The sequence below is a fragment of the Phascolarctos cinereus genome, unplaced genomic scaffold (genome assembly GCF_003287225.1).
Source record: "Phascolarctos cinereus isolate Bilbo 61053 unplaced genomic scaffold, phaCin_HiC Scaffold_4;HRSCAF=312, whole genome shotgun sequence".
In the NCBI taxonomy this organism is placed as follows: domain Eukaryota; kingdom Metazoa; phylum Chordata; class Mammalia; order Diprotodontia; family Phascolarctidae; genus Phascolarctos; species Phascolarctos cinereus.
In genome coordinates, this window is record NW_027555847.1 from 234,754,005 (window position 1) to 234,780,249 (window position 26,245).

At 37.0% G+C, this 26,245-nt stretch overlaps 2 protein-coding genes and 1 long non-coding RNA gene across 4 annotated transcripts in view; 2 read left to right on the forward strand and 1 right to left on the reverse strand.

Annotated features, from left to right (window-relative positions):
* LOC110223812 (receptor expression-enhancing protein 5) overlaps positions 1 to 2,884 on the forward strand; it is a 43,137-nt gene extending 40,253 nt beyond the window's left edge. The window contains exon 5 of the mRNA XM_021009506.2: positions 189 to 2,884. Within this exon, the coding sequence (XP_020865165.1) occupies positions 189 to 238 (50 nt within the window). The 3' untranslated portion in view covers positions 239 to 2,884. The remainder of the gene's footprint in view (positions 1 to 188) is intronic.
* Positions 2,885 to 12,397: 9,513 nt separating this feature from the next.
* Positions 12,398 to 25,271, reverse strand: SRP19 (signal recognition particle 19). Its single transcript, XM_021009505.2, has 5 exons — positions 25,129 to 25,271; positions 24,505 to 24,580; positions 17,679 to 17,750; positions 17,468 to 17,579; positions 12,398 to 15,716 (listed from the first exon to the last, which is right to left on the reverse strand). The coding sequence occupies exons 1-5, from the start codon at positions 25,164 to 25,166 to the stop codon at positions 15,583 to 15,585; spliced, it is 432 nt and encodes a 143-aa protein (XP_020865164.1). The 5' UTR covers positions 25,167 to 25,271; the 3' UTR covers positions 12,398 to 15,582.
* Positions 25,272 to 25,388: 117 nt separating this feature from the next.
* LOC110223810 (uncharacterized) overlaps positions 25,389 to 26,245 on the forward strand; it is a 46,679-nt gene continuing 45,822 nt past the window's right edge. Inside the window, exon 1 of one of the 2 annotated variants that reach the window (XR_013486057.1) lies at positions 25,389 to 25,486. This is a non-coding gene — a long non-coding RNA (uncharacterized LOC110223810). Of the gene's footprint in view, positions 25,487 to 25,543; positions 25,603 to 26,245 lie in introns of those variants that run through there. The other variant, XR_002328793.2, reaches the window with a different exon arrangement.

A 26,245-nucleotide genomic window follows, 5' to 3' on the forward strand; every position in this document is an offset into this window, starting at 1 on the left:
TAGGGTTGTTTAGAACTAGATGAATTTTATCAATGTCCTTGGTTTTTGCAAGACATATTAGCCCTAACCACATACTGTTGTGTCTTGCTATACTTGCAATATAATCATCTGAGTTTTATTATCTAACTAAGGCACATATCCTGTGTGGCAAAATCATTTACTGTTCTCTCCTTTTCACTCTACAACAGCCAAGAAAGCTACCGTGAACTTATTGGGTGATGAAAAGAAAAGTACCTAAACAGCGAACTGGATGAAAGCCCTCTTCTGTTACACACTTTACTCTCCTATTACAGCTCTGTTATGCTGGGGACTGTGGTATAGTAATAATAATAACATTGCCTTGAAAACCTTTTTGATCTATTAAAAAGGAATGTGTTGTAAGATTTTTGCTTACTTTCTTGCTGCTGTCTGTATAAGCAGTGAGCATTTTAATTTAATTTCATTCAATGCAGTGGACAGTGTTCAAAGTTTCTTGGGAATGTATTCTTTTCCTCTCTGAGCTAGGAAAGACATCTGTCATACCACAGTGAATACAAATAAAATTAAGTATCTCACAGGCTCTATGCTTTACTGGCTTCTCTGTGCATGTATCTTCCGTATTTATGGTTTGTGGGTTTTCATGTAATGTATGATTTTTATACTAGAATTCTTAACATTTTAAACCTTTTTGTTTGTGCACATGCAGAAAAATGTTTCAAAGGGTAGATTTAAACTATTATGCTAGAGAAGGTACAATTTAGCATATGAATTTTGTAGCAATGACGTTACTCAGTGATTGCCTATGCTATTTGTAACTGTTCTGTGCAAAAAGTGAGAGCGCTTATTTGGATAATTAGGAAAACCTAATAAAAACAGCATGATGTCACTGGTTAGTTTTTTCCTAGGATGATCTCTACTAAGAATGATGACATAGAAAGTGCTAGAAAAAATGGACAATAATGTAAGTAAATTATACAGTATAATGAAGTTTGTATAGCTTTGTCACCTTATTTGTGATTATGATGTCTAGCTTTTTCTTCCCAGAATTATAGATGCTGAATGCCAAGAAACCAAGAATAAGAATAGTGTGTTACTCATGGCAAGAATGGGAAAATTAACATGCATATCAATAACTAAGGGTCTGCTACTTCAGGATACCTAGGGTTTTCTGTATGTTTTCAAGTCTATTCTGGTTTGTGGGAATTTCACCTACTGCCATGTCTAGCCTTCCCTCAAGCTAGATGAGATTGTTTCTTAAGCTCTTCTCAGAAACTCTATGCCTGGTTTTCAATTATTCTCCTTTAGCCACTAACAAAGGACCTATAATTCTGACCAAATGCTGTATTCCTGTGTACAACTGAAATACCATATTCACTAGATCTAAAACCAATGATGGGAAGAATGGAACAAGTAGGAATTGACTCCTGCCAACTGAGCTTTAATTTTAATTATAGGTCTTTCCAAAACTTCCCTCCACTTTATTCCTCTGGCTTTTTAAATCAGATACAAGAGGCAACCTTATCCTAGAAATCATATTCCTGTAGCTTCCCATTAAATGTTCTAATTTCTCTTTTCTGTGAAATTATTTCCTAATATCAGTTCTGGCACAGACCAGAAGTTTAAAAAAATTGTCACATGATTATTGCAGGCCAAATATATTACTGACACATTGACAGCTTTTGTGGCTATAGCAAAAAAGTGCTGCAAGAAAACAAAAACTCGAAAGCTTTATAGGTGCATTTTGGCTTGGATAATGAGAAATTAACTACTCCTAAAACACCAATCAGTAAATTATTTTAAAAGTTATTGTGCTTAAGACTTTATATATATATGTATATATATATATATATATATAATATATATATATATATGTGTACATATATATTATGAGAGATAATCAGATATGACCCAAATATGTTATAATGAGAAAATATAAAATTGGCAAGCAAGATCATCCTAAATAATGTTATGCTGTAATAATCAAAGTCTAACACATTAATATTTTGATATGCAATAAATAGAATTTGAGCATTTTGGGAAGACAATAGTAATTGCGAAAACTGGTTAAATTTCCTACAAAGTATCAGGGTGAATTATTTCTTCAAAAATAACAACTAAGTAAACCATATCACCAAATCAAAGGAAAGCAAAAATAATTACTTGGAAAAAAATCAATTCCTGTAGCCAAAATTAAGGTATTTCTAAATATTCAAATCTTTCTCCTTGGAGAGAGAAATCACACTTTTCTGACTTTGTAAAAACAGAATTAGCATAATATTTGACATATGGAGCATATTTTCATTAGACAAATTGGGGGATCCTAACTTTCTCTGTTGATCTTAAATTACTTACAAGCTACCAATAAATAACTGCTGTTAAGTGTACAGTAAAGTAACTGTTCTAAAATGTACAACCACTTGAATTATGTACCTTCTTTAAAAAAATATTACTTTCTCAGCTCATTGGTTCCAGCAGCTGATATACTGTTGTAATTAATAGAAATTGTGTTGAAAAATTGCATCTGTCAGGCTTTCATGAAATAAAGCTCTTCTAGAAAAACTCATGGCTGGAATTTGGATAAAAAAAAGTTTCAACTTCTGTGTCTGGCAATGATCAAGCTTACATTTATCATGTGAAAGTGTTTGAGGGTTGCAAGCGGCTGTCTAATGTCAACTTGTACCACACTGTTTTCAGAAAGGAAGGAAAGAATTCAAGCTTTTCTTTTACTTGAAAGTGACAAGTCGTCATCCTTCAGACCAGTGTAGTTACTGATGGTATGTAAAATGTCTTGTTAGAACAGCCAGTTGAAAATAAGTATTGCTAGCCCTTAGTTCTGATTTATTACTTGTACTGAAGATGTACTGTATTGAATAGTAGACCCAAATAAAAGGCTGTTCTTAATTTACTGGGTATTTTTTTTCAGTATTTGTTCCAGCCAAATATTTGAAGCAAAGTGGTACTGTAAAGTAAGAAAAAGAATGAGGAAATCTGATTTTTAAAAAAAATATAATGAATTACTACTGCATAAGCTAATCCCAATACTTTAAATGAGTATGGAAAGTCCCTCCACTAAGTTAAGTGATTGGTCCATTGTCTTCCTGCAAGTCAGAGGGGAGATTTTTGACCACAAATCTTCCTTGCTCTATATTCACTATTAAGTTATGTCATACTCATATTGTCTTATGTCATCACCATTCCAGTAAAATGAATCATTATCATTTATTTAAAAACACTTTAAATAAAATTAAATAAAAACATTTATTTTAAAAAGCCACTTATTGAGCATGTAACAACACACCTGCATGACAAAATTTCATATTTAAGGAACTCTCTTTTTACACAATGGCTGGGTAAGCTTAGAACATTCAAGGAGGGATGACCAAAGAAGTGGAAAAAAGGCATCAACTGCTTGAATAAATACTCTCAAATCTTTCTGAAACTATCTTTCTTTGATGTAAGAAATAAGATGGGAAATTCACAAAGATGAAAAAATACAAAAACAACCTTTAAAAAAGCTTAACTGTTGAACATTCATTCAAACAAAGGTATCTTCAGTTTCTGCACTCAAATCATATTAGCAAGTTATCAAAGACAAAAGAGCAAAATAAGATCATAAGGGATTTACTTCTAAAAGGCAGTACATTTCCAGGTCGATCCTATAACTAAAGTAGTTCAGTAATCACTACTCTTCAAATATTATGACGGAAATTTCTTCAGACATAAAGAAATAAAGACTTTCACCCTATTGTACTTATTGAGACAGTAAAGTAGACTAATGTTTTATAATTTAAAACACAGTTCAAATGAAAGGTTTTCTGACTGGCCCTATGCATTAGTACCTACCAAACATATAGCTTCATATTTACAGTAATACTACAGATTTCCTTAGGCACTACTTAGAGCTGTGTGATTCTGGGAAGCTCATTTCATCACCCATCCTGAGCTCAATATTATGTACTTACCTACCTCAGAGGAATAAATGAACACGTGTGAATGAATGAATGAAAAAAAATATTTTGCTAAACACTGGGGATACAAATTAAAGATAAAAAAAAGGAAATTGATCCCCACTCTCAAGGACTTCCTACTCTAGTGAAGAAGATAACACATGGAAGATTGCAACTTCAAATCAAATGGAAAGCTCTCATGGTCCTTAGCATATGTCAGTAATGTTTCTTCTTAAATGACATTTCCACTGACAAAATCACATCATTTTCTTATATTGAAGGAATTAGCTTATGGATCTTGGGAAGCCAAGAGCACAGAGTTGTTTAAGGAGTGAATGAATGAGTGATTATGAAGAAAATGTTTTGTAAATTTTGAAATGTATAACTTAAGATCACATTATACCTTGAAGTTCTCAGTTACCTTAAGTGCTCAGGTAACAGAAATTTAGTAATTTCTGTTTAATTCAAGGCTAACTAGTAAACCTTTTCTGTTGCAATCCTTGGGATTTATTATAACATTTATAAAATATTGTATACTTTATAAAATAAAGATCATTTTACCATCACAATAATTATGTGAGAGAAGGGAGATGCTATTATACTAATTTCCAGAAAAGGAAATTTAAACAAAAAACGAAATTACATCGAAAGATACATATAGCTAATGTGACAAGATCAGGCAAGTGAAAGAAATGAAAACAAGGCAAAATTCCATTTATCATGTGTTTCATGAAATTCATAGTCTTACCACATAGAATAGGCTAGTCTTTTTTTTTTTTACATTTAAGTGCAATAAGCAGAGTCTCTTCTGGTGATTACTTAGCTAAACTGTAAAGGATGGTGCTAATTAAGGCAAGAATCTGAGAATGACCCTAATCTGCTTGTCTCAGTTTCCTCAACTGTGAGGATCAAATGAGATAATATTTGTAAACTGCTTTGCACAGTGCCTGGCACATATGACGCCCTATATGGTAGCAATAGCTAGCCTATTATATTGCTAGCTATTAGCTGTTTAAGGTTTGCAAAGCACTTTACAAAGAGTTTATTTTATCCTCCCCAAACCTCTGGGTTATAGGTGCTGTTATTATTCTCCGAGGTTACTTGGTAACCTAGAGATCAGGTAGGCAGCTTGGGGTCCTGGATATGTAGCTATACTCGAAGTCATAAAGACTTACAAGCAAATCTCGTCTCTTGACAGGTCAATTGTGTGACCATGGACATATCACTTAACTTCTTGAGCCTTAGGTAACTCTATAGGACTAAAATGATAGAAGGTTTGGGATCTTCTCTGGTAGTGAAAGCTGCCACTAAACAAAAGCATTGTATGTGGAGAATGCTACATTTTCAAAATTATGATGTCAACCGTTACCAGATTCCATCCTAACATTCCACAGGGTAAGTAGAGAAATAAGACGTGTTCCTATTCCATGTGTCATCGCAATAAAGAGAATCACAGAATCCTAGAGTTGGAAGGGGTCTAATCCTTGCCCAAAACAGAATCCTCATTATAACATAACTGACAACTGGTCATCTGGCATCTGCTTTAGACTTCTAATGAGGGAGGAGAGGATAGGGAAAACCCTCCAAAAGCGACCCATTTCACTCTTGGATAGCTTGAAAGGCTAAGAATTTTTTCCTGACAATAAATCAAAATTTGCCTCTTTGCCACCATCGCTCCTGGGTGCTGCCCTCTATGAACAAACAAAACAAGCCTCCTTCCTTTGCCTCATGAAAGCCCTTGAACCAGCTGTCATCTCCCTGCTGAGTCTTCTCCAGATTAAATATTACCAGCTTTTTCTATTGATCCTCACATGACATGGACTCAAGGTCCTTAGAAATTCTGATTGCCCTCCTCTGCACACACTCCAGATTATCAAAGTCTTTCCTAAACTGTGGTTCCTAGAACTAAATACAATATTCTAGGTGTGGTGGCAATCATTATCTCATTTCCTGAACATAGATAACCTGGTCTTTACTAGCCTTGAAGTCAGCTTTGAGTTTTGAGATGTCAGAGCTCCTTAGTGAAGGAATTTCCTACAATGGAAAGGGTGACCATTAACAGGAAGAGGAACCCAAGGTATGGATTGATTGGATAGAATCAATTGGAGATGGTTCTTGGAGATGCCTGAGCCATACCATGTGGCATGGTTCCTGACTTCATCAACAATAGTGAACTAGCCTGGGGCAGTGCCATTCTGGGCTGCAGCATCCAAGAAGGCATGGCGGGGAGGGCAGAGTCAGTCTCCAGCAAGAGCAATAACATCCCAGCACTCCTGCTTCAGCACAGGGGGCACTAGCGGCACAGGGACATGACAAGGCTCTGCCCCAGCAATAGCCCCTGCAGGAGAGCACTGGCAGGCCAGGACTGCGGCAGTGCTCCTCCGGTTGGGCCCCAGTAGCGTCAGGCAGAACATAGCTCAAGTCCAAGGTAACGTTTTAGCCAAGTTTGAGGCACTGTTTGGCCAATGCTAAAGCAACAGGCCCCAACAGTGTCAGGACATCACTCAGTCTTGTAGCAAGGCTCCACCCTGGCATGGGGAGCAGAGTCAGTTCCTAGGAGTGGTGATTTTCCTATGCCAGCACAGGCAGAGCCTAGGTTGGGGGGGGGGTGAGAGCACCTGACACAGTGCTCAGACCCCAGTAAGCTCAGAAGGGTGCAGCAATTGGCCAGCAGAGTGGGCAGTGGAATAACAGGCAGTGGAATAGATAGTCCGAGTGGGAAGAGATGCTTGGACCCAGCAACTGGTGAGTGGGCAGAGACCCAGGCTCCAGCAGAATAAGCACTGGCATGAGTGGTGGCAAACGCAGGCCCACTATAACCTTCTGCTTATTGACTGGCCCCTGCCATACTGCTGCCCCTGCAATGTCTGGCAATAATTGGATAACTCCTTGACAGCAAGGGCTTTGAGAAACAAGGAGCAGCATTGCTTCATAGTGGCTTGCTTTCTGGCAACAAGGGAGAGGTGGAAGTGTCTCCTCAGCTCCTGCAGAAAGAGGGCATTCCCTCAGAGGCCTCTAATGGGACAGATTTGGTACTCTATCGCTCTTTCCATAGGCATCCCAAGGGAGGAGAGGTCTTGGCTTGAGAATCAGGAAATACCAGGAAATACCACTGAATACTGGTATGGGACAGTTCTATGATAGGGATCTATGACTATTTAGAAATTGTTATTGTCATCTGCCTTGTGATTGGATGTTCCTGGTGCTACTCCGGCCCATATTCACCTCTTTATATTGAGATATCCATAATTAGTTACAAAGATTTCACATTAGCCACCACCTGGAAAGATGTTTCAGATCCAAGATAAGATCTTTCTAAAAGGAAATGAAGCTTGGGATTTTTGATCTTCATTTTCTCATCAGGGTGGTGTTATATTATTTTGTGTCATCCTGTGCTCTCTATTCCCACTCACCCCCATATACAATCTGTTGCCAAGTCCCGTTGATTTTACCTTCTTGTATACATCCCCTTCTCACTTCTTGATATAGTTACCACCTTATTGGAGGCCCTCATCAACTCACACCTGGACCATCACAACAGCATTCTGGCTGATCCCCTGCCTCAATGTTCCTTTCTACTCTAACCTATTTTTCGCTTGGCTGCTAAAAAACAATCTTCTTCAAGTGCAGGTCTGACCATGTCACTCCGCTACTCAATAAACTCTAGTTTATTGGCGTTTATTGCTGCTCTTTATTACCTTCAGGTTCAAATATAAAATCCTCTAGTTTTTAAAGGCCATCATAACCTGGCCCCTTCCTACCTTTCCAGTTTTCTTATATTTTATTTTCCTCCATATATTCTATGACCCAGGTCTTCTTTCTGTTCCTTGAACAGGACACTCTATCTCCCAACTTTGTACCTTTTCACTGGTTCCCCAAGTCTGGAATGCTCTTTTCCCTGGTCTCTAGATCCCATCTTCCTTCAAGTCTCAGCTCAAATCCTACCTTCTACAGGAGGCCTTTTCCAGACCTCCTTAATGCTAGTATTTTTTACCTCTGAGATTACCTCCAATTTATCTTGGTATAAACCTTATATTTACATATATTTGCATGGTGTATCTCTCATTAAAATGTGAATTCCTCAAGGATAGAGACTGTTTTTGCCTTACTTCTGTATCCCTATGCATATTAAACTAGTTTTTCCTTAAAAGGAACTAAAATGGTTCTTAAAATTTGACTAGCTTAGGGGACTAAGGCTCAGGCCATTGACACAGTTTGCTGGTCATCTGGGTACAAATTAGACAGGATGAGGGATGTCTCAGAGCCCTAGCAGTATGAGCAAGATTTAGAAGCTGCACTCCATAGTCATCCATATCCCCCCTTTGAAGGACAGTTTTCCCTCAGTACTCTCCCCTAGGCCTTCCCCTACACTCTCAATTGGTGACTTCATTAGTTTCCATAGATTATCATCTCTCTTAACTCCAAGATTCATAAACCTAACCTAGAATCTCTCCATAGCTTCAGTCTTGTATTGCCAACTGCCTACTGGCCATTTCTTTTTTTATATAAATTAAATTTTAATTTTTCAATCAACAAATACCTACCTTCTCTGCCTCTTCCCCCACTTTGAGAGATAACAATAATAGCTAGCATTTAAATAGCACTTTTGCAAAGCATTTTACAAATATTATTACATTCTATCTTCACAATAACACCAGGAGGTAGAACTTGTATTATTCTCATTTTAAAGATGAAGAAACTGAGACAGACAGAGGCTATGTGACTTGCCCAGGGTCACAGAGCTAGTAAGTGTTTGAGGCCAGATTTGAACTCTAGATCCAGCACTCTAACCACTGAATGACATGTATACTCAAGAAAACAAATTCTCAGATTGAAGCGGTGACAAAATACAGAAGGGTGTTGAGATTTCAAGTCATTGTGAAGTTAGGAAGGAGCAAGGAGTAGGGTATGATTGAATAACAAGAAACTGATTTGATAGGTGGCACAGTGAAGAGTGCCAGGCCTGGAGTCAAGAAGACCCAAGTTCAAATGTGACCTCAGATTAGTTATGTGATACTGGGCAAGTCACTTAATCCATTTTGCCTGTTTCCTCATCTGCAAGACAGACTTTAAGACAACGTTTTGCTCTTTTTACAATCAAATAATAAACACAGTAGGACCTTGAATTTTCTGCATTATTTATGCTACTTCTGAAAGCCTGTTTCCTACTAATGCATTGGAAATGACCTCAATGTATACATGGATTATTTTTGTAGCAATTTTATATAAATGAGAAAGTGGGCAGATGCGCCAGTAGCTGTTAATGGTCCCTTATTTACCTTTTTTCAGGAATAACAAACTTGTTAAAATAAAAGTTTTTTTTTTACTTAATAGTACTGTATTTTTTTCTAATCATGTGAAAAGATAGTTTTTCAATATTCATCTTTGTAAGATTTTGAGTTCCAAATATTTCTCTCTCCCTCCCTTTACCTCCCACCTCCCCAAGACAGCAAGCAATCTGATACAGGTTATACATGTACAATCATGTTAAACATATTTCCACATTAGTCATGTTGTGAAAGAAGACTCGGAACAAAAGAGAAAAACTATAAGAAAAAAAAAGGGTGAAAATAGTATGCTTTGATTTGCATTCAGATTCCACAGTTCTTTCTCTGATGTGCTCAGCAATTTCCATCATGAGTCCCTTGGAATTGTCTTGGATCATTGCACTGCTTAGAAGAGCTAAGTCTATCATAGTTGTTCATCGCAGAGGGTTGCTGTTACTCCTTACAATATTATCTTGGTTCTGCTCACTTCACTCAGCATCAGCTCATGTCTTTCCAGGTTTTTCTGAAATCTGCCTGGTTGCCATTTCTTATAGAACAATAGTATTCCATCACATTCATATACCACAACTTGTTCAGCCATTCCCCAACTGATGGGCATCACCTCAATTTCCAATTCTTTGCCATCACAAAAAAAAGCTGCTATAAATATTTTTGTATGTGGGTCCTTTTCCCATTTGTATGATCTCTTTGGGATACAGATCTACTAGTGATACTGCTGGATTAAAGGGTATGCACAGTTTTATAGCCCTTTGGGCATAATTCCAAACTACTCTCCAGAATGGCTAGATCAGTTCACAACTCCACCAACAGTGCATTAGTGTTACAATTTTCCTACATCTTCTCCAACATTTATCATTTTCACTTTCTGTCAGATTAACCAATGTGAGAGGTGTGAGGTACCTTAGAGTTATTTTAATTTGCATTTCTCTAATCAGTAGTGATTCAGAGCATTTTTTCATATGATTATAGATAGCTTTAATTTCTTCCTCTGAAAATTGCCTGTTCATATCCTTTGACTATCAACTGGGGAATGACTTGTATTCTTAAAAATTTGATTCAATTCTCTATATACTTTAGAAATGAAGCCTTCATCAGAAACACTGGCTGTAAAAAGTTTACCAGCTTTCTGCTTTCCTTCTAATCTTCATTGCATCGGTTTTGTTTGTGCAAAACCTTTTTAATTTAATGTAATCAAAATTATCCATTTTATATTTTATAATGTTCTATTTTGTTTAGTCATAAATTCTTCTCTTGTCCGTAGATCTGACAGGTAAACTATTCCTTGCTCTCCTAATTCGCTTATGGCATCACCCTTTTGTGTTTAAATCACATACCCATTTCGACCTTATCTTGGTATAAGGTATGAGATATTGGTCTATGCCTAGTTTTTGCCATACTACTTTCGAGTTTTCCCAGTGGTTTTTGTCAAAGTGAGTTCCTATCCCAAAAGCTGGGGTTTTGGAGTTTATTAAACAGTAGATTACTAGCTATTTACTACTATGTCTTCTTTCCCTCACCTATTCCACCGATCCACCACTCTATTTCTTAGCTAGTACCAAATAGTTTTGATGATTGCTGCTTTATAATATAGTTTTAAATCTGGTATAGCCAGATCACCTTCCTTTGCATTTTTTTTTCATTAATTCCCCTTTCTTGACCTTTTGTTTTTCCAGATGAACTGTTATTTTTTCTAGCTCTACAAAATAATTTTTTGGTAGCTTGGTATGGCACTGAATAAGCAAAATTAGGTAGAATTGTCACTTTTATTATATTAGCTCTGTCTACCCATAAAGGTTTTTAAATGCCTTTATCTTCTCCTTCAGATCCTTTATGAATCTATCCCTCAGCATTTGTCCTGTGTTGCCTCCAGCAGGGAGCTCCTATTTATGGACACTTGGTCTATCTACTACTTTTCCCATTCTTGTCTTCTTTACTGTTATGTGTACCTCTTTTATTAGCATATTCAGGACTGTAATGTTAGAGTCCAAGTGTGGTAGCACTACTGCCTTTCCTTGATGGTAAACAAAGTTTGCTAAAAAACTTTTATGTTCTTTTCCATTTTTATTCTGAAGTTCTTGCATTTTCATCCCGAAATATCCCTTTAAATGACTTGACTTAGTTGGATCTCTTACCATTCTTTAAGCTGATTTTATCCTCTAATGAAGCTGTCAGCTCATCAACTTCCATTATCATCTTCTAAGATTTTACAAATGAGTTTATATTATAAATTGATGTAGGCTCTCGTTGCTCTTATGTTTTATGAATACTTTTCTTCAAGAAATAGATGTGGGACATAAAGAACACAACATCACCAAAAAAAAGAAATTGATTACATTTTAACTGATGGGAAACTATTCCTTACTGATGTTACTCCTTAGTTGTCTGGGTACAGTTAGAGCAGAGGTTACAATCCAGTTAGAATAAAAATGAGGAAAATGTATGGCATGTAATTAAACTGTGACCTATTCAGGTTACTGAAAATGGAAAATGTTTAAAAGGACAAAAGGTTATAATTACCTACAGAAGTTTTATTGATATAAATCAACTGCCATGAGAAACTATCTTTTGCTTCTTTATATCCCTAGAACTTAACACAGTGCCTGGCACCAAGTAGGTGCTTAATGCTAGTAGATAATCATAAGAACCTAGAAAGCACTTTAGTCAGCAAACACTTGCCTCTCCTGGTGAGAAAATTGTATCCATTGCTCCAGATGGGCACTGCCATGGTGTCCTAAGAGCAGTCTGGAGCACTCAAACGTTAGAGCTCCAGGATTGTATTCATAGATCACAGATGTAGGACTTTAAACCCAGGTCTTTCTGACTGGCCAGCTCTCTAAAAACTTTGCCACAGCTACCTCTAAGAAAATAAATAAAAAACACACATTAGCATATGTATAGAAATGTGCACATATATACGTATACATGTTTCTGTATATTTGGACTCTGCTCAAATGACATAAATAGAAAGGAAAGCCTCGGTTATTATTAGGGACACAACTGAATTTTGTGATTTTTATATAGGTTGGTCTTTAGATAGCTTTTTCCTAGGAAGTGCCACTGCATTTGCATGTTTTTGACACAAAGAACTAATCCTGAATAATTTCAGATTTTTTGAGTCAAATATTTGATCCTTAATGACAAACACAATCTACAGACACAGACAAACACAGGTACAAGACACAATCACAATTTTTTAAAACATTTTTATTGACATCTTTTGTTTTTCATATTACCTTCATTTCTAAATATATCCCTCTGTTCAGAGAGTCATCCCTTGTTGAAAAAAAAAAGTTCAGGAAAACTGAATAACACATCTACCACATTCACAGTTTCTATGCATTTTAAACTAATTGATTTGCTTTATTTAAAACTGAAAGACATTTAGCAAACTACCATAATATTGAAAGGTCATTTATCACCAAAGAAACATCCACTCTGATCAGTTTCAATTCAGTTTCAATATATATTAGGATCTAATATTATTGATTAGAGAAAATACAGAAAATCCTCAAATAACCCTTAACCTATCTAACCAAAATCTTTAATTAATTGGAATCAATTCACTTTGGGGGGAGGAAAGGAGTGTGGAATAAAGCCTGGGATGATAAGACAAGCTCTTATCAGATATTTAATTTTAAAATTTTGGTAGAAATTTGCTATCTGCCACCTTCTAGATTTAACTCTATAGTACAATGATCACTGATATTCAGAAAAGTGACTTTGAATTGCATAAGGTAGTATAACTGTGTTAAGGCAGAAAAACATAATACAATTTAGAAAGTTGTTCTAAAACAACTGAAAAGAAAGGTTTTTCTGGTTCATCTTGAAATAGCTGTAAAATTCAATCAGTCAGATCTTCTGCTCTCTCCTCCTGGTTTCCTAAACATTGCAGTTAATGTCATCACTTAATACTTTACTAGTCAATCACCAAGAAGTGCCACAAAAGCACACAACCAAGAAGTTGAACTCACGGCCTTTAGGATCATATCATATAGAAGTAGATAACCAAACTACCATAAAGTCAATTACGGGAACTTTTGTCTCTTGCATATTTACCACTACTTATGGCCTAAGTTCTTTGAAATGAGAAAGTATTCAGTACTCAACAACTCTACTTGGCTCTACGTGTGCTCAAAAACTGACCCTTACTAAACTTCATTTACTTTTCTAAAAGTCACTTGATCAATGCATTAAATATGGTTAGAGCCTAATCTATAGCATTCTCAGCTTGGTGATTACTAGAAGGGAACAAACACAGGCTGTCTGAAATAGTTACGGAGCACAAAAAGTTAACAATGATTTATATCAGAAAACTTGTTAATTTAATCAAGGGTATTTAAAGGATTCCTATATAAAACACTGTCTTCATAGAAAGTAACTTTAGCTAAGCCCCTGTGCTTCAACTGCATTTTCTGCGTATCATAATAATTTTTAGAGAAAAAAAATCTAAGATCATATACTTAGAATAGGAAGGAAACTTAGAATCCATTTCTTATAAATGAGAAAACTGAGGCCCTGAGAGGTAAGAGGCGTGTTCATGTAGTAAGAAGATCAAGGATTTGAACCCAGGTGTTCAGACCACAATCCTGTTATTTCTCTACTGTACCATTCTGCCTCTATTGGGTTAAATCAGCATCTGAATACAGAAAACCCACAAAGAATTTTAATGAGAATAATTCTTTGATCTGCTAAGTAGGTCATGGTAAAAGAAATGGAAAGCAAGTAAGTGAGAACATGAGAACCATCTTTTTTCTTTCTCTTCTGGGCAGGAGCAATAGACATTTATTTTGCACCCAACAAAGACAAGAGAATGCTGAAATTTTTGATTAGGGAGGAACAGGAGGACACAAATTCTAGATACTTCACTGCTGTGGATGGATAAGGTTTTTCAACTTCAGTGCTAGAAACTTTCACCAAAAAACAAAACAAAAAATGAGTTTTGGATTTGTGACACTTGCACTACATTCCCCAAACCAAACTGTGTTAAGTCAGAAGGAGACCCTGCTTGATCAGTTCTGACATTTTAAACTACTATGACTACATAATCTTATACAGTGGTTGATTTTTTAAAAATACTACATAAGAAGAATGAATTATAAACATTTATAGCAATGGTTCTCAAACTTTTTGCCTCTTAGGCCCCACGTTATCCCTCTACCAAAACAAAGCAAGAAAAGAATCACAGTTGGTCTCTTAGCGCATTACAGGAGGTGTAAAGGTGGCTAACTTGATGCATCCATTTAACTTGCTGAAGCAATTTCTATATTATTACAAGGGGAAGCATCAAGTTCTGTAACTTTGGTCTCTATGAACTTCAGAGTAAATTCTCTTCAAGTGGAATTTGTAAGACATTCTGATTTACTGTTACTTCAGAGGCGCAGGCAACATAGCATTATGAAAAGAATACTGTAGCTGCCATCAGAGGACCTGGTTTCAGAACCCATCTCTGCTACTCCTTGGTCCCTTCCTAAACACACAGTTAAATTCTTTGGCTCTCAGTTTCATTAGTAAAACGAAGCTGGACTAGTTAATACTGAAATATCAACTACCTAGTCACTTGAAATAATCTAACTCAAAAGAGTAAAACACAAGTGGCATCAAAACCTTAATGAATTGGTGTAATCAATCAACACAAAGTTTATATTTTTCCTGTGTATCGTCGAACTAGAACATAATACAGTATAAGTGGGTTCTATTGTAGCAGCAGGACAAGAGAAAGCTATCTATGTAAACCCTAAAGCTGTTTTATGTAACCATCTTGTATTCACTTTGACTTTCACTCTGGCTGTTCTGTCACTGTCCATTTTCTTTTACTAAACTAATCTCTACAGAATTCAAATAATTCCTTCATAACAGAAAGTTTAAAAATCATTTCAAATCCTTTATTTCATGAACTTAACAAAAGTTGAGCAGACTATAAATTAAAGATGGATGAATCTGTTTAATTCAAACAGAATATATTCAGAATGTGTAACTTGTCTTCTAATCTAAGACACTTATAGTGTGACAAACAGGAGAGCAAATGACTTAAAAGTTGTATAGTCCACTGAGTAATGACTTTTATAAAGATACATACATATTCCTCCAACAATTCAGTGCTGGACTGCAGAGGACTTCTGCTGGCTTTGTGCTATATAAAGGCTAGATGCAACTTTCCCATGCCAATTTTTTATTTCATGAACTCAAGTTGGTTGACTGTTCTGCTGAAGTTGAGAGGCACAAACATACATATTCCAGTTAAGTAAAGGTAACAAATCATACAACTTCTTCAGTTTCCGTTTTCATCATTCACTTCTGGAGCAAATCATCAATGTTCATTCTTATCTCTTGTAGGACTGGCATATATTCAGCAATCAGGTATCACCAGATCACTTCTTCTTCTTCCCTTTTCCTTTTTTACCTCCCTCTCCTTGCTGAAGACTTTGGTCACCACCTCCTGTTTTTTGTGTCCTTGTTTTTAGTTTGGGTATCATTTCAGCTGCATACAACATTACTGATTTACCTAGAAACCAGAAGTTAGATTTAGCTCGTGTTTGTGAGTGAAGGATGCAATCAAGTAACTCCTAAGTTATAAAATCACCAACCCATCAAATCAATAAAATAGTCTGCGCTAAAAAAAAATTAAATGAATCATAGATGGTAAAGTCTGGCATAAATGGATCATCTACTAGAGATACATAAGTACTGAGTCTATAATAGGTCCAAAGTGACATTAAAATGACAAAGAGCTCTGAAATAAGTTTGTATACTTAAATTTCAGCTTTGTAAGACTAAAGGATTATTGAATTTATGCCCCATTATCATGAGTCACAAACAGAATCTGGGAGAGAATGTTATACTGGAGACCTATTATGCAAGTGCCCTATAATGGGTAAATGTGATTTTTCAAGACTTGTAAATTACAGAAATCACTGGTTATTACCTATAGCTAACTCTGGAATACCCAATCATCCATTTGTCTGGCTGTCAATCTGTGCTTTACTCCTAAACTGAGTTGCTCTTAAAGTTAGGATAACCTGGATTCAAGTCCTGTCTATAGAATTTACTAGCTGTGTCATCCCAGGTAAGACAATCTCTCAGTAACTTACAACCATAATTTGTGGGAAGAGTTGGTAGAGGGGACATTTCCTCATCAGGAGTTCCCTACCCACCAATAACAAAATCACACATTTGGACCAAAAAAATAAAACCCTAAAGCCAGTTTTAAGAAAAATGTAAGCACCATCTCTCACTCTCTTTAATATTTAATGGTTATAACCTCACACTTATCAGATTGGCTAATATGACAGAAAAGGAAAATGATAAATGTTGGAGGGAATAGGAAAATTGGGACATTAATGCACTGTTGGTGGAGTTGTGAAGTGATCCAACCATTCTGGAATAATTTGGAACTATAACTAAAAGCCTACAAAACTCTTTGACCCAGCAAAACCACTACTAGGCATATTCCAAACAGATTTTTTTAAAAAGGGTGGGGGGAAGGAAGAAGGACCTATCTGTACCAAAATATTTATAGCAGCTCTTTTTGTGGTGGCTAAGAATTAGCTATGGAGGGAATATCTATCAACTGGGGAATAGCTGAACAAGTTGTGGTATATGATTGTGATTGTAATACTATTATGCTATGAGAAATGACAAGCAGGATGCTCTCAGAAAAACGTGAAAAGACTTATATGAACTGATACAAAACGAAATGAGCAGACCCAGGAGTTGTACATAGTAATAGCAATATTGTACGATGATCAACTCTGAATGACTTAACTATCAGTTACACAATGATCCAAGACATTCCAAAGGACTCAGAGAAAGAACTCATGGAGTCTGAATACAGACCAAAACATATTTCTCTTTCTCTAAGTTTTCTTCCAAATATGACTAATATGGAAATGATTTACATGATTGCACATGTATAACCCACATCAAACTGCATACCATCTCAGGGAAAGGGGAGGGGAGGGAGGGACAGTGAGAATTTGGAATTCAAAATTAAAAAGAAAAAAAAAGAATGGTAAAATTTTTTTACATGTAACTGGGAAAAAAGAATGTTATTTTAAAATAACCTCTACTGAGTATAATTCCTCCCCTTTAAAGAGTCAGATCATGTAAAACTTTTTATATGATTTCAAAAAGAAGTATTACATTAATGCTTAGTAAAAATAGACAATACAGTCATAAGACCAGTAAGGCAACAACACACTCAAACTTTACCCTATAGTCTTACTAGTATTCATCAAAAATAACCCTCTGACTTACGTGATGGAAACTGTACAAGGCACAGGCTGCCATCTTCCTGTTTTAGCTGAACCCGTACTCTGCCCCTATACTGTAAATCACGATTCCACTCTCTGGAGTACATTTTATTTTTCTAGGATCCAAAACAGAAAAGCACTTACTTTGTTTCAAATGACAATGTGAAATCTATCACTGAAATGAGAAAATTAAGTATTAAGGAATTTCACTGTACCTCAATGTGCACATTAAGTCCAACTGCCAGGCATACATCTTGGATCTCTGTAGCTGTAGGATTCTCAACAGCCTGAAACAGTTTTTGTATTAAAAAAAAAAGTTTATCCTTTAGCTGAAGAATGTTACATCCATCCAACTAAGGCACAAAGCTTACTAACATCAAACACTGCGTTACACCCACCATATATTCCCCATCTATTTTGCATTCTACTAAACACTAATGGGGAAGTCACACAACTGTGCTGCATGGGTTGACTACAAATGTTAATCTAATTTCAACTGGTCCCTTATTGCTCCACAGCAATCCTTAAGTACCATGAGTGACTCCCACGATGGCTGTTGTAAACTTTCTCTGCACTCAAGTCCCCTACACCACTCACTTTCTTCCCTCTTAACAGATAACCTTCCTACCAACTTACCTACATCTTCCTCATTTGGAAAAATCTATACTTTATAGCCAAACTCCTATCTCTCACTTCTCAACCCCTCTCAACTTGGCTTCTAACCTTACCACTTGACTGAAATGGTTCAAGAACACGCTAAGTTCTCATGAGCTAAGTTCTATGGTTTTCCTCCCATCCCCTAAGTCCTCATCATCTTTGACTTCCCAGCAGCTGTTCAATAATTAACTACCCCCTTCTCATCAACATACTTTATTCCCTTGAATAGCGTTCTCTACTGATTCTCTAACCATGCCTTCAGTCTCTTCTACTTGATCATCATTCATGCCCAGTCTCCTGATGGAACCACCAAGGCTGAGCTGTCCTTTTTTTCCTACAATTCTCTACAATTCTTCAGTAACCTCATCAGCTCTAATAGGTTCAATGATCATCTTTAGGAAAATGACTTGCAAATTTATATTAACTCTTTCTTCTGAACTAGTCTGGTGCCACCAAGTGCCTGCTGAGATCTCCATCTGGATTCCCATAGGCATCAACATGTTCCAAATGGAACTAATCTTCCCCTGCTAAACTTATCCCCTCCTCCAAATTTTCCTACTTCCGTTTAGGGGACTACTAACCAGCATTAGTTAATGCTTCTTAATCTCAGAATTATCCTCAACTCATCCCCACTCCCTAATTTCCCATATCCAAATTAGTTGCCTAGTCTTGTAACTTTTGCCTCCCTATCTCTTTCACATTGACCTCCTGTGCCCTCATATAACCAATAACCGAGGAATAACCAACTAATTTAGATATGAGATTATCATCTCACTGGAACTAATGCAATATCCCCCTGATTTTTCCCCTACACTTTTCCCATTTCCAGTGTCTCTCTTCTCCATGCCATTCTTCTCATAGCTGACAAAATGGTGGAATGGAAAGAATATCATCTCTGGAATCAGGAGACTAGGGTTCAAATTCCACTTCTGATGTGCACTATCTGTGTGACCCTGAGCAAGTCACTTAAGCTTTCTGAGCCTCAATTTCCTCAACTGAAAAATAAAGTAACTAGATTAGGTACCTTCCTTTGAGGTCCCATCGAATTCTCTGATCCTCCTTTATAAAGCATAGGTTTAGCATGTAATTCCTTGGTTCAAAAATTGCTAGAAGTTTCATATTGTTTCTAGGATCAAATGTATACTCAACCAGGCACTCAAAGCCCTTTCATGACTTATTTCACATTACACCCCCTTCATTTCACACCTTATATTCTAGCCAACCAAACCCATTCGGGGTTTCCCTAAACCAGCATTCCATTTCTCACTTCTATTCTCCATACTTTAAATACACTTCCCTTCTCAATTTGGTCTCTTGGAATCCTTATGTGTGGGGTGGAGGGAGGGTAGGCAGACAGTTAGATGGTACAGTGGATAAGCCCAAGGCCGGAGTTAGGAAAACCTGAGTTCAAATCCAGCCTCAGATACTTACTAGTTATGCAATCCTGGGCAAGTCATTTAACCCCTGGTGTTTCAGTTTCCTCATCTATAAAATTGGGATCATAGTAGCACTTATCTCCCAAAGTGGTTGTGAAGATCAAATGAGATAACTGTAAAGCACTTAGCACAGTGCATGGCACATAGTAAGCGCTATATAAATGTTCTCAGTATTATTATTTTCAAGCCTCAGCCTATATGCCAGCTTCCATAAAGCCTTTCCCAATCCTCTTAGTTTTACTATGTGCACCTCTTCATTTCCAGTAAAATCTAAGATCTACTTACATCAAAAGCAGAGAGAGCCTCTTTTCATTTTTGTATCCCTAGTGTCTAACACAATGTCTTGCTCTACATTATAGGATTGCTGAATTGATTTGAATCACAGATTGGCTGCACCAGCCACAATGGATTTACATTATTTTTTAAAATAATTTTAACTTATTTATTTAAATTTTATTTTATTTTCATTTCCAAATTCATTACTTCCTCCCTTCTTCTCCCCTACTCATTGAGAAGGTAAGAAAAACAAAATCTGTTACAAATGAGTATAGTCATACAAAATAAATGTCCACAATAGCCATATTCAAAAGCAAAAAAAGAAAAAAAAAAAGGAAGAGAAGGAAATCTGCTTTAATCTGTTCTCTGAGACAATAACCTCTCTGTCTGGAGGTGGGTAGCATTTTTCATCATGAGTCCTTGTGGCTGGTCATTGTATTCATCAGTTACTATTATCTTTCAAAGTTGATTAACCTTATAATATTAAAGGCTATTACCTAAATTGTTCTCTTGGTTCGGCTCACTTCACCTTGCATCAGTTATACAAGTTTTCTCACATTTTCCTAAAACCATCTCCTTCATACTTTTTTACAGTACAACAGTATTCTATCACATTTATAAACCATAATTTGTTCAGTCATTCCCTATTGGTGGACTTCCCCTCAATTTCCAATTTTTTGCCAACACAAAAAGAGTTCTATGACTTTTTTTTTAAACATATGTGTTCTTTCCCCTTTCTTTGATCTCTTTGGGATATAGACGTAGTAGCGCAATTGCTGGGTGAAATGATATGACATAGTCCCAAATAGTTTTTCCAGAATGGATGACTAGTTAAGAGCTCTACCATTAGTCTACCTATTCTCTCATACTTCTGCCATTGCTTATCATTTTCCTTTTTTGTCAGCCTTGAAAACTTAATGGGCATGAGGGTGGTACCACAGAGTTGTTTTAATTTGCATTTCTCTAATTATTAGTGATTTAAAGCATTTTTTCTTTCACATGACTGTTGAGAGTTTGGATTTCTACCTCTGCAATGTGCCTACTGATGTTCTTTGACCATTTGTCAACTGGGAAACAGATCTTTTTCTGGTAATTTGACTCAGTTCCTCATATATCTCAAAAATTAGACCTTTATCAAAAAAACTTGCTGTCAGTTTACTGCTTTTCTTCTAATTTTAGCTGCACTAGTTATGCCTGTGCAAATGTTTTTTAATTTTCTGTAATCAAAATTATCCATTTTACTTCCTGTGAACCTCTCTATCTCTTGTTTGGTCATGAACTCTTCCTCTAACCACAGATCTGACAGGTAATTTCTTCCATGCATCACTAATTTGCTCATAATTTTAGACTCTTTATATCTAAATAACATATCCATTTGGGGCTTGTCTTGGTATAAGGATCTATATACCTAGTTTCTAGTTTTCCTGACAGTTTTTGTTTAATATTAAGTTTTTGCCGCAATAGATGGGCTCTTTGGGTTTATCAAACACAAGGCCACAGTACTTATTTGCTTCTGTATATTGCATACTTACTCCATTGATCAACCACTCTATTTCTTACACAATAACAAACTGTTTCAACAATTACAGTTTTGGAGTGTAGGGTGAGATCTAGTACTGCAGGGCTCCTTCCTTCCCATTTTTCCCCATTGATTCCCTTGATATTCTTGACCTTTTGTTCCTCCAAATGAATTATTTTTTTTCTAGCTCTATAAAGTAATTTTTTGGTAATCTGATTGGTATGGCATTAAGTAAGTAGGTAGTATTGTCATTTTTAAAATATTGGCTCGGCCTACCCATGAGCAACTAATTTCTCCAATTATTTAGATCTACCTTTATTTGTGTGAAAAATATTTTGTAACTGTGTTCATATAGTTCCAGTGTGTGTCATGGTAGGTAGACTCCCAAGTATTTTATATTGTCCATAGTTATTTTAAATAGAATTTCACTTTCTCTATCTTCCTGATGGGATTTTGTTGGTTAACATATAGAAATGCTGATGATTTGTATTGGCTTACTTTATGTCTTGCAACTGTGCTGAAGCTGTAAATCAGGCCTGCACAACCTTTGACCTGCAGGATTTGGAAGGGCCCACGAAAAATGCAGAGGAAAACATCCTCTACATTTTTGGAGGGCTGTCCAAAATCCTTTGGTATGCCCACAAGCTGCTTACAGTAGGTTGTGAAAGCCTGCTATGAATTGTTTCAATTAGTTTTTCAATTGACTCTGGGGTAGAGTAGATACAGTCCCCGCCGGAGTCAGGAAGACTTAAAATGCAAATCAGGCTTCATATACTTAATAGCTATTGACCCCAGGCCCTGAGGCCTCAGTTTCCTTTTCTGTCAAATGGAAATTAAAGCACCTACTTTACAAGGTTCTGAGAATCAAATAAGATAATTATAAAGTGCTTAACACGGTGCCTGGCACATCAGGAAGTGCTAGATAAATGTTAGCTATTATTATTATTAGGTTCTCTAAGTAAACCATACCATCTGCAAAAAGTTATGGTTTTGTTTCCTCTCTGCCTGTTGCCATAAATATCTTTTTCTTGACTAAAGTACTGAATAGCAATGGGGATAATGGGGATAATTTTTCCTTTACCTATGATCTTACTAGAAAAGCTTTAGCTTACCTCCATTTGAGATAATTCTACTCTTGGTTTTAGATAAGATACTACTTACCATTATGAAGAAAGCTCTAGGAATAAACCTAGATTTTTTAGTGTTATTAATAGGAATGGGTATTTGATTTTGTCAAAAGCCTTTTCTGAATCTATTGACATAAGCATATGATTTTTGTTAGTTTTGTTATTAATATGATCAGTTTTGTTTTTAGTTATATTAATATTGAACCAGCTCTGCATTGCTGGTTACATCCAGCCTGGTCATAATATAGTGCTGTAGTCTAATATTTTATTTAAATTTTTGAATGACCGATTCATTAGGGAAATTGCCCTATTAAGTTTCCTGTCCTCCCCAGTTTAGATATCAAGACTAAATTCATATCAAAGAAGGAATTTAGTAGGATCACTTCTTTACCTATTTTTCAAACCTTGTAAAAAGTAACAGAATTGGTCTTTAAACGTTTGGTAGAATTAATCTACAGATCGATCTGGATTTTTCCTTAGGGTGTTCATTTATGCCTTGTTCCATTTCTTTTTCTAAAATAAGTTTATTAAAGTATTATTTCCTATTCTGGTATTCTGGGCAATTTATAATTTTGTAAACATTAATCCATTTTATTGGCACATAATTGAGAGATACACCTAATAAGAGCTTTTATTTCTTGTTTCTTCTTATTTTATTTATTTATTGGTTATGAATTCACCTTTTTTCAATTTTGATGCTAGCAATTTGGTTTTCTTTTTTTTAAAAAAAATCCAATTATGTGACTAAGAATGTTAAACTGAACCCTTCTCAGCATTACGAGGATTTAAGACATCTCCAGAGGCCTCGGGATGGAAAATGCTGTCCACATCCAAAGAAAGAACTATGGAAGTTGAATTGCTCTCACTTATTTTTACCTTCAGTTGAGTTTTGTTTCATCTTTCTGATAGTTCCTCCCATTGGTTTTAATTTTTACTTACAACTTCACTAATGTGAAAATATGTTTAATGGGTATGTAAATGTAAAGCCTATGTCAGATTGTGCGCCGTCTTGGGGAGGGTGAGGGGGGAGAAAAAGGAAGAAAAAATTTTCAACTCAAAAGCATATGGAAAAAAATTTTTTTAAAAAAATCCAATTATCGGCTTACCTACTTTATTATTTGCCCTCAAAAAACTTACATTCCAGTTATGAATTATTCAATGGCAATTAAAAAGAACCCTGGTTATGTAAGAATCTTAGCTGAGTTACAGGAAAAATTTAAGCTTACCTGACTCTGGATATTCTCAATCATACTGCCTATCTGCATACAGTTTTTAGCTGAAATTACCTAACAATACTGGGAAGTTTTCGAAACAGGTATTGCAGGCTTAACTACCAATTTGCAAGTTCAATTCTCCTAAATCATCTTAAAGGATAATAGCATCCCCTTTATTTCTCTGTAGTCTACCATTCAGAAATGTGCATACCCCTAAATTTACAATTTATTTAGCAATGTAAAATAACTTTCTTTTAAGGTTTGAAAGCTATAGTATTCCAAAACATGTATTATTCTCAAATTCATTTTCTCAAAAGGAGAAACACTAGTTCCTGGATAAACCTGGATAAGTCTATGAGGCAGCTAGGTAGCCATTAGATAGACATCAGGTCTGGAGTCAGAAAGACCTAAATTCAAATCTAGTCTCAGACTCATACTAGCTGTGTGACCCTGGGCAAGTCACTTAACCTCTGCCTCAGCTTCCTCCCCTGTAAAATAAGGGTAATGACAGCACCTACCTCAGTAGTGTTTTAAAGAGTACGGGGAATACAAAAAATACTAAATAAAGGTTAGCAATTTTAATTATTTTAATTTTGTCATCTTCATTACAAGACTGTATTATAATCCCTTTTAACAATTTCAAACTTTTAATATCACATATATAGCTCTGTTAGACTTTACAATTTCTCAAACACCAACCCTTTCAGCTGCTGTTTTCGAATTTGGAAGCTTGGGAAAGCATAGAAAAAGTCGTCTGAACACCTTTCACAAAATGATCATCCCACCCTCAACCTCTATTTATTTGTCCTTACTTTGTCTATTGGGATCCGTCTTCCCTCAGCAATGGTCTTCTTGTTATTTAAATATGCAGGATAAATGCAAATAAACCTAAGAGATGCAAAGAAGTAGGTTTTATAATACAGGATTTAGAGCTGAAAGAAATCTTTGAGATTATTTTAGCCCAACCCAATCTTTTTAGAAATAAGGAGACTGCGAAACAGATGTTAAGCTGTTTGCCCAGATCCTCGCAGTCGCAGAGGCGGGATTAGAACCCAAAGCCTTCTGATCCAAGGCTCCTTCCACCGCAACATTAAAGTGACCAAGCCGGACAAGCCAAGCGGAGGAAGGGGCCCGGGTTTTCTCCTTGGATTTCCGGGGGGATTCCTGGAAGAAGCTGGGAGAGGGTTCAGGACTCGGCCTGCAACTCATTTCACAGCTACTGCCCCAGAAAGAGTTCAGAGCAAGCTCCCCTCGCTGGACGAGCGAAAACCTCCTCCGTGCCCTCCGTCCTCTCTTCCTCCCCTTCTCCCCGCGGCTTCCCAAAAGCCAGAGCCCAGAGGCTCCCGCGCTGTCCGGGCAACCTCACCCAGCGAGGGTGGCCGAGCCACTCACACCGGTCCCGGCCCCCGCTCCCTCTTCCCACCGAAGGCGTCTACCTGTCCTTGTCCGCCGGAGACCGATCGGCGTACGCCATCTCCCGAGGGACTCACGTTCCTCGAGTCCGGGCGGCGAGAAAATCCCGCTCGACCGGCACCGATGCTGACTTCACGGTTGTCCCTTCCAGAAGAAATCCCGCCTACCACACAGTCGCAATTTCCGCCATCTCCCTCGGACTGTTGGTTCTGGGAGCTGTCGCTCAAAGACTTGGCGCTAGAAGAACGAACTGTGAAAAGAGCCCGCCTCCTCCGAGAATCACGCATGCGCGATTCAATTAAGGCCGTAGTGGACGGAAAAAGAAAGTTAAGATTGACGTCAAGGAAGTAGTTTGAGATGTAGTCCACACATGGTTTCCTGGTTCGTGTTGGCTTGTCTTGAGCTTTTTTTGGGGGGGGGCAGGAGGGAGAAGGCAACGGGGGAGGGGAAGCGGGGAAGGAGGAGAGAGCGCTGGAGGCGAGCGCCATCTTACGACGGTAGGTCTGACTGCTGAGAGCCGTCCTCCGGTCTGGGAGGTGGGTGTCAGCTACTGCTGGCAGCCGACATTTGGATATTTAATATTTATTTTTATTTAAATCAGCCACGATCTGCTTTCTCACCCTCCCATCCCCTTGAGAACACACACACACACACACACACACACACACACACACACACACACACACACACACACACACACACACACTACAAACATGTACTTTAGTCAAAAACAACTTTACTCATTGGCCTTGTCCAAAAATTTAAAAAAAAAATTGCTTCATTCTGCACTGAATCGTTCACTTGTCAGGAAGTGGGGAGCATGTTTGGTCTTTGGGCTGATAAGAATTCAGCACAATAATATTGCAGTGGGAGAGCTGGTTCGGAGTCGGTAAGAATACCAAGGCCAGAGTCCTTCCAAGCAGGGCTTCACTGTAGTAAAAGCAAAGGAAACCAAGCAGCTCAGGATCCTGGTTGGTTGGGTGGAAGGGTATGGGGACTTGCTTATATCAGAGCTGAAGGGGGAGGAACTTATGGAAATTTGCCATGGCATAATCTTTGTGCTATGCGAGCCAAAAAAAAAAAAAAAAAAAAAAAGACGGCTTGCGCCTGCGCTGTACTGAGTCTTCGGGTGGCTGGAAA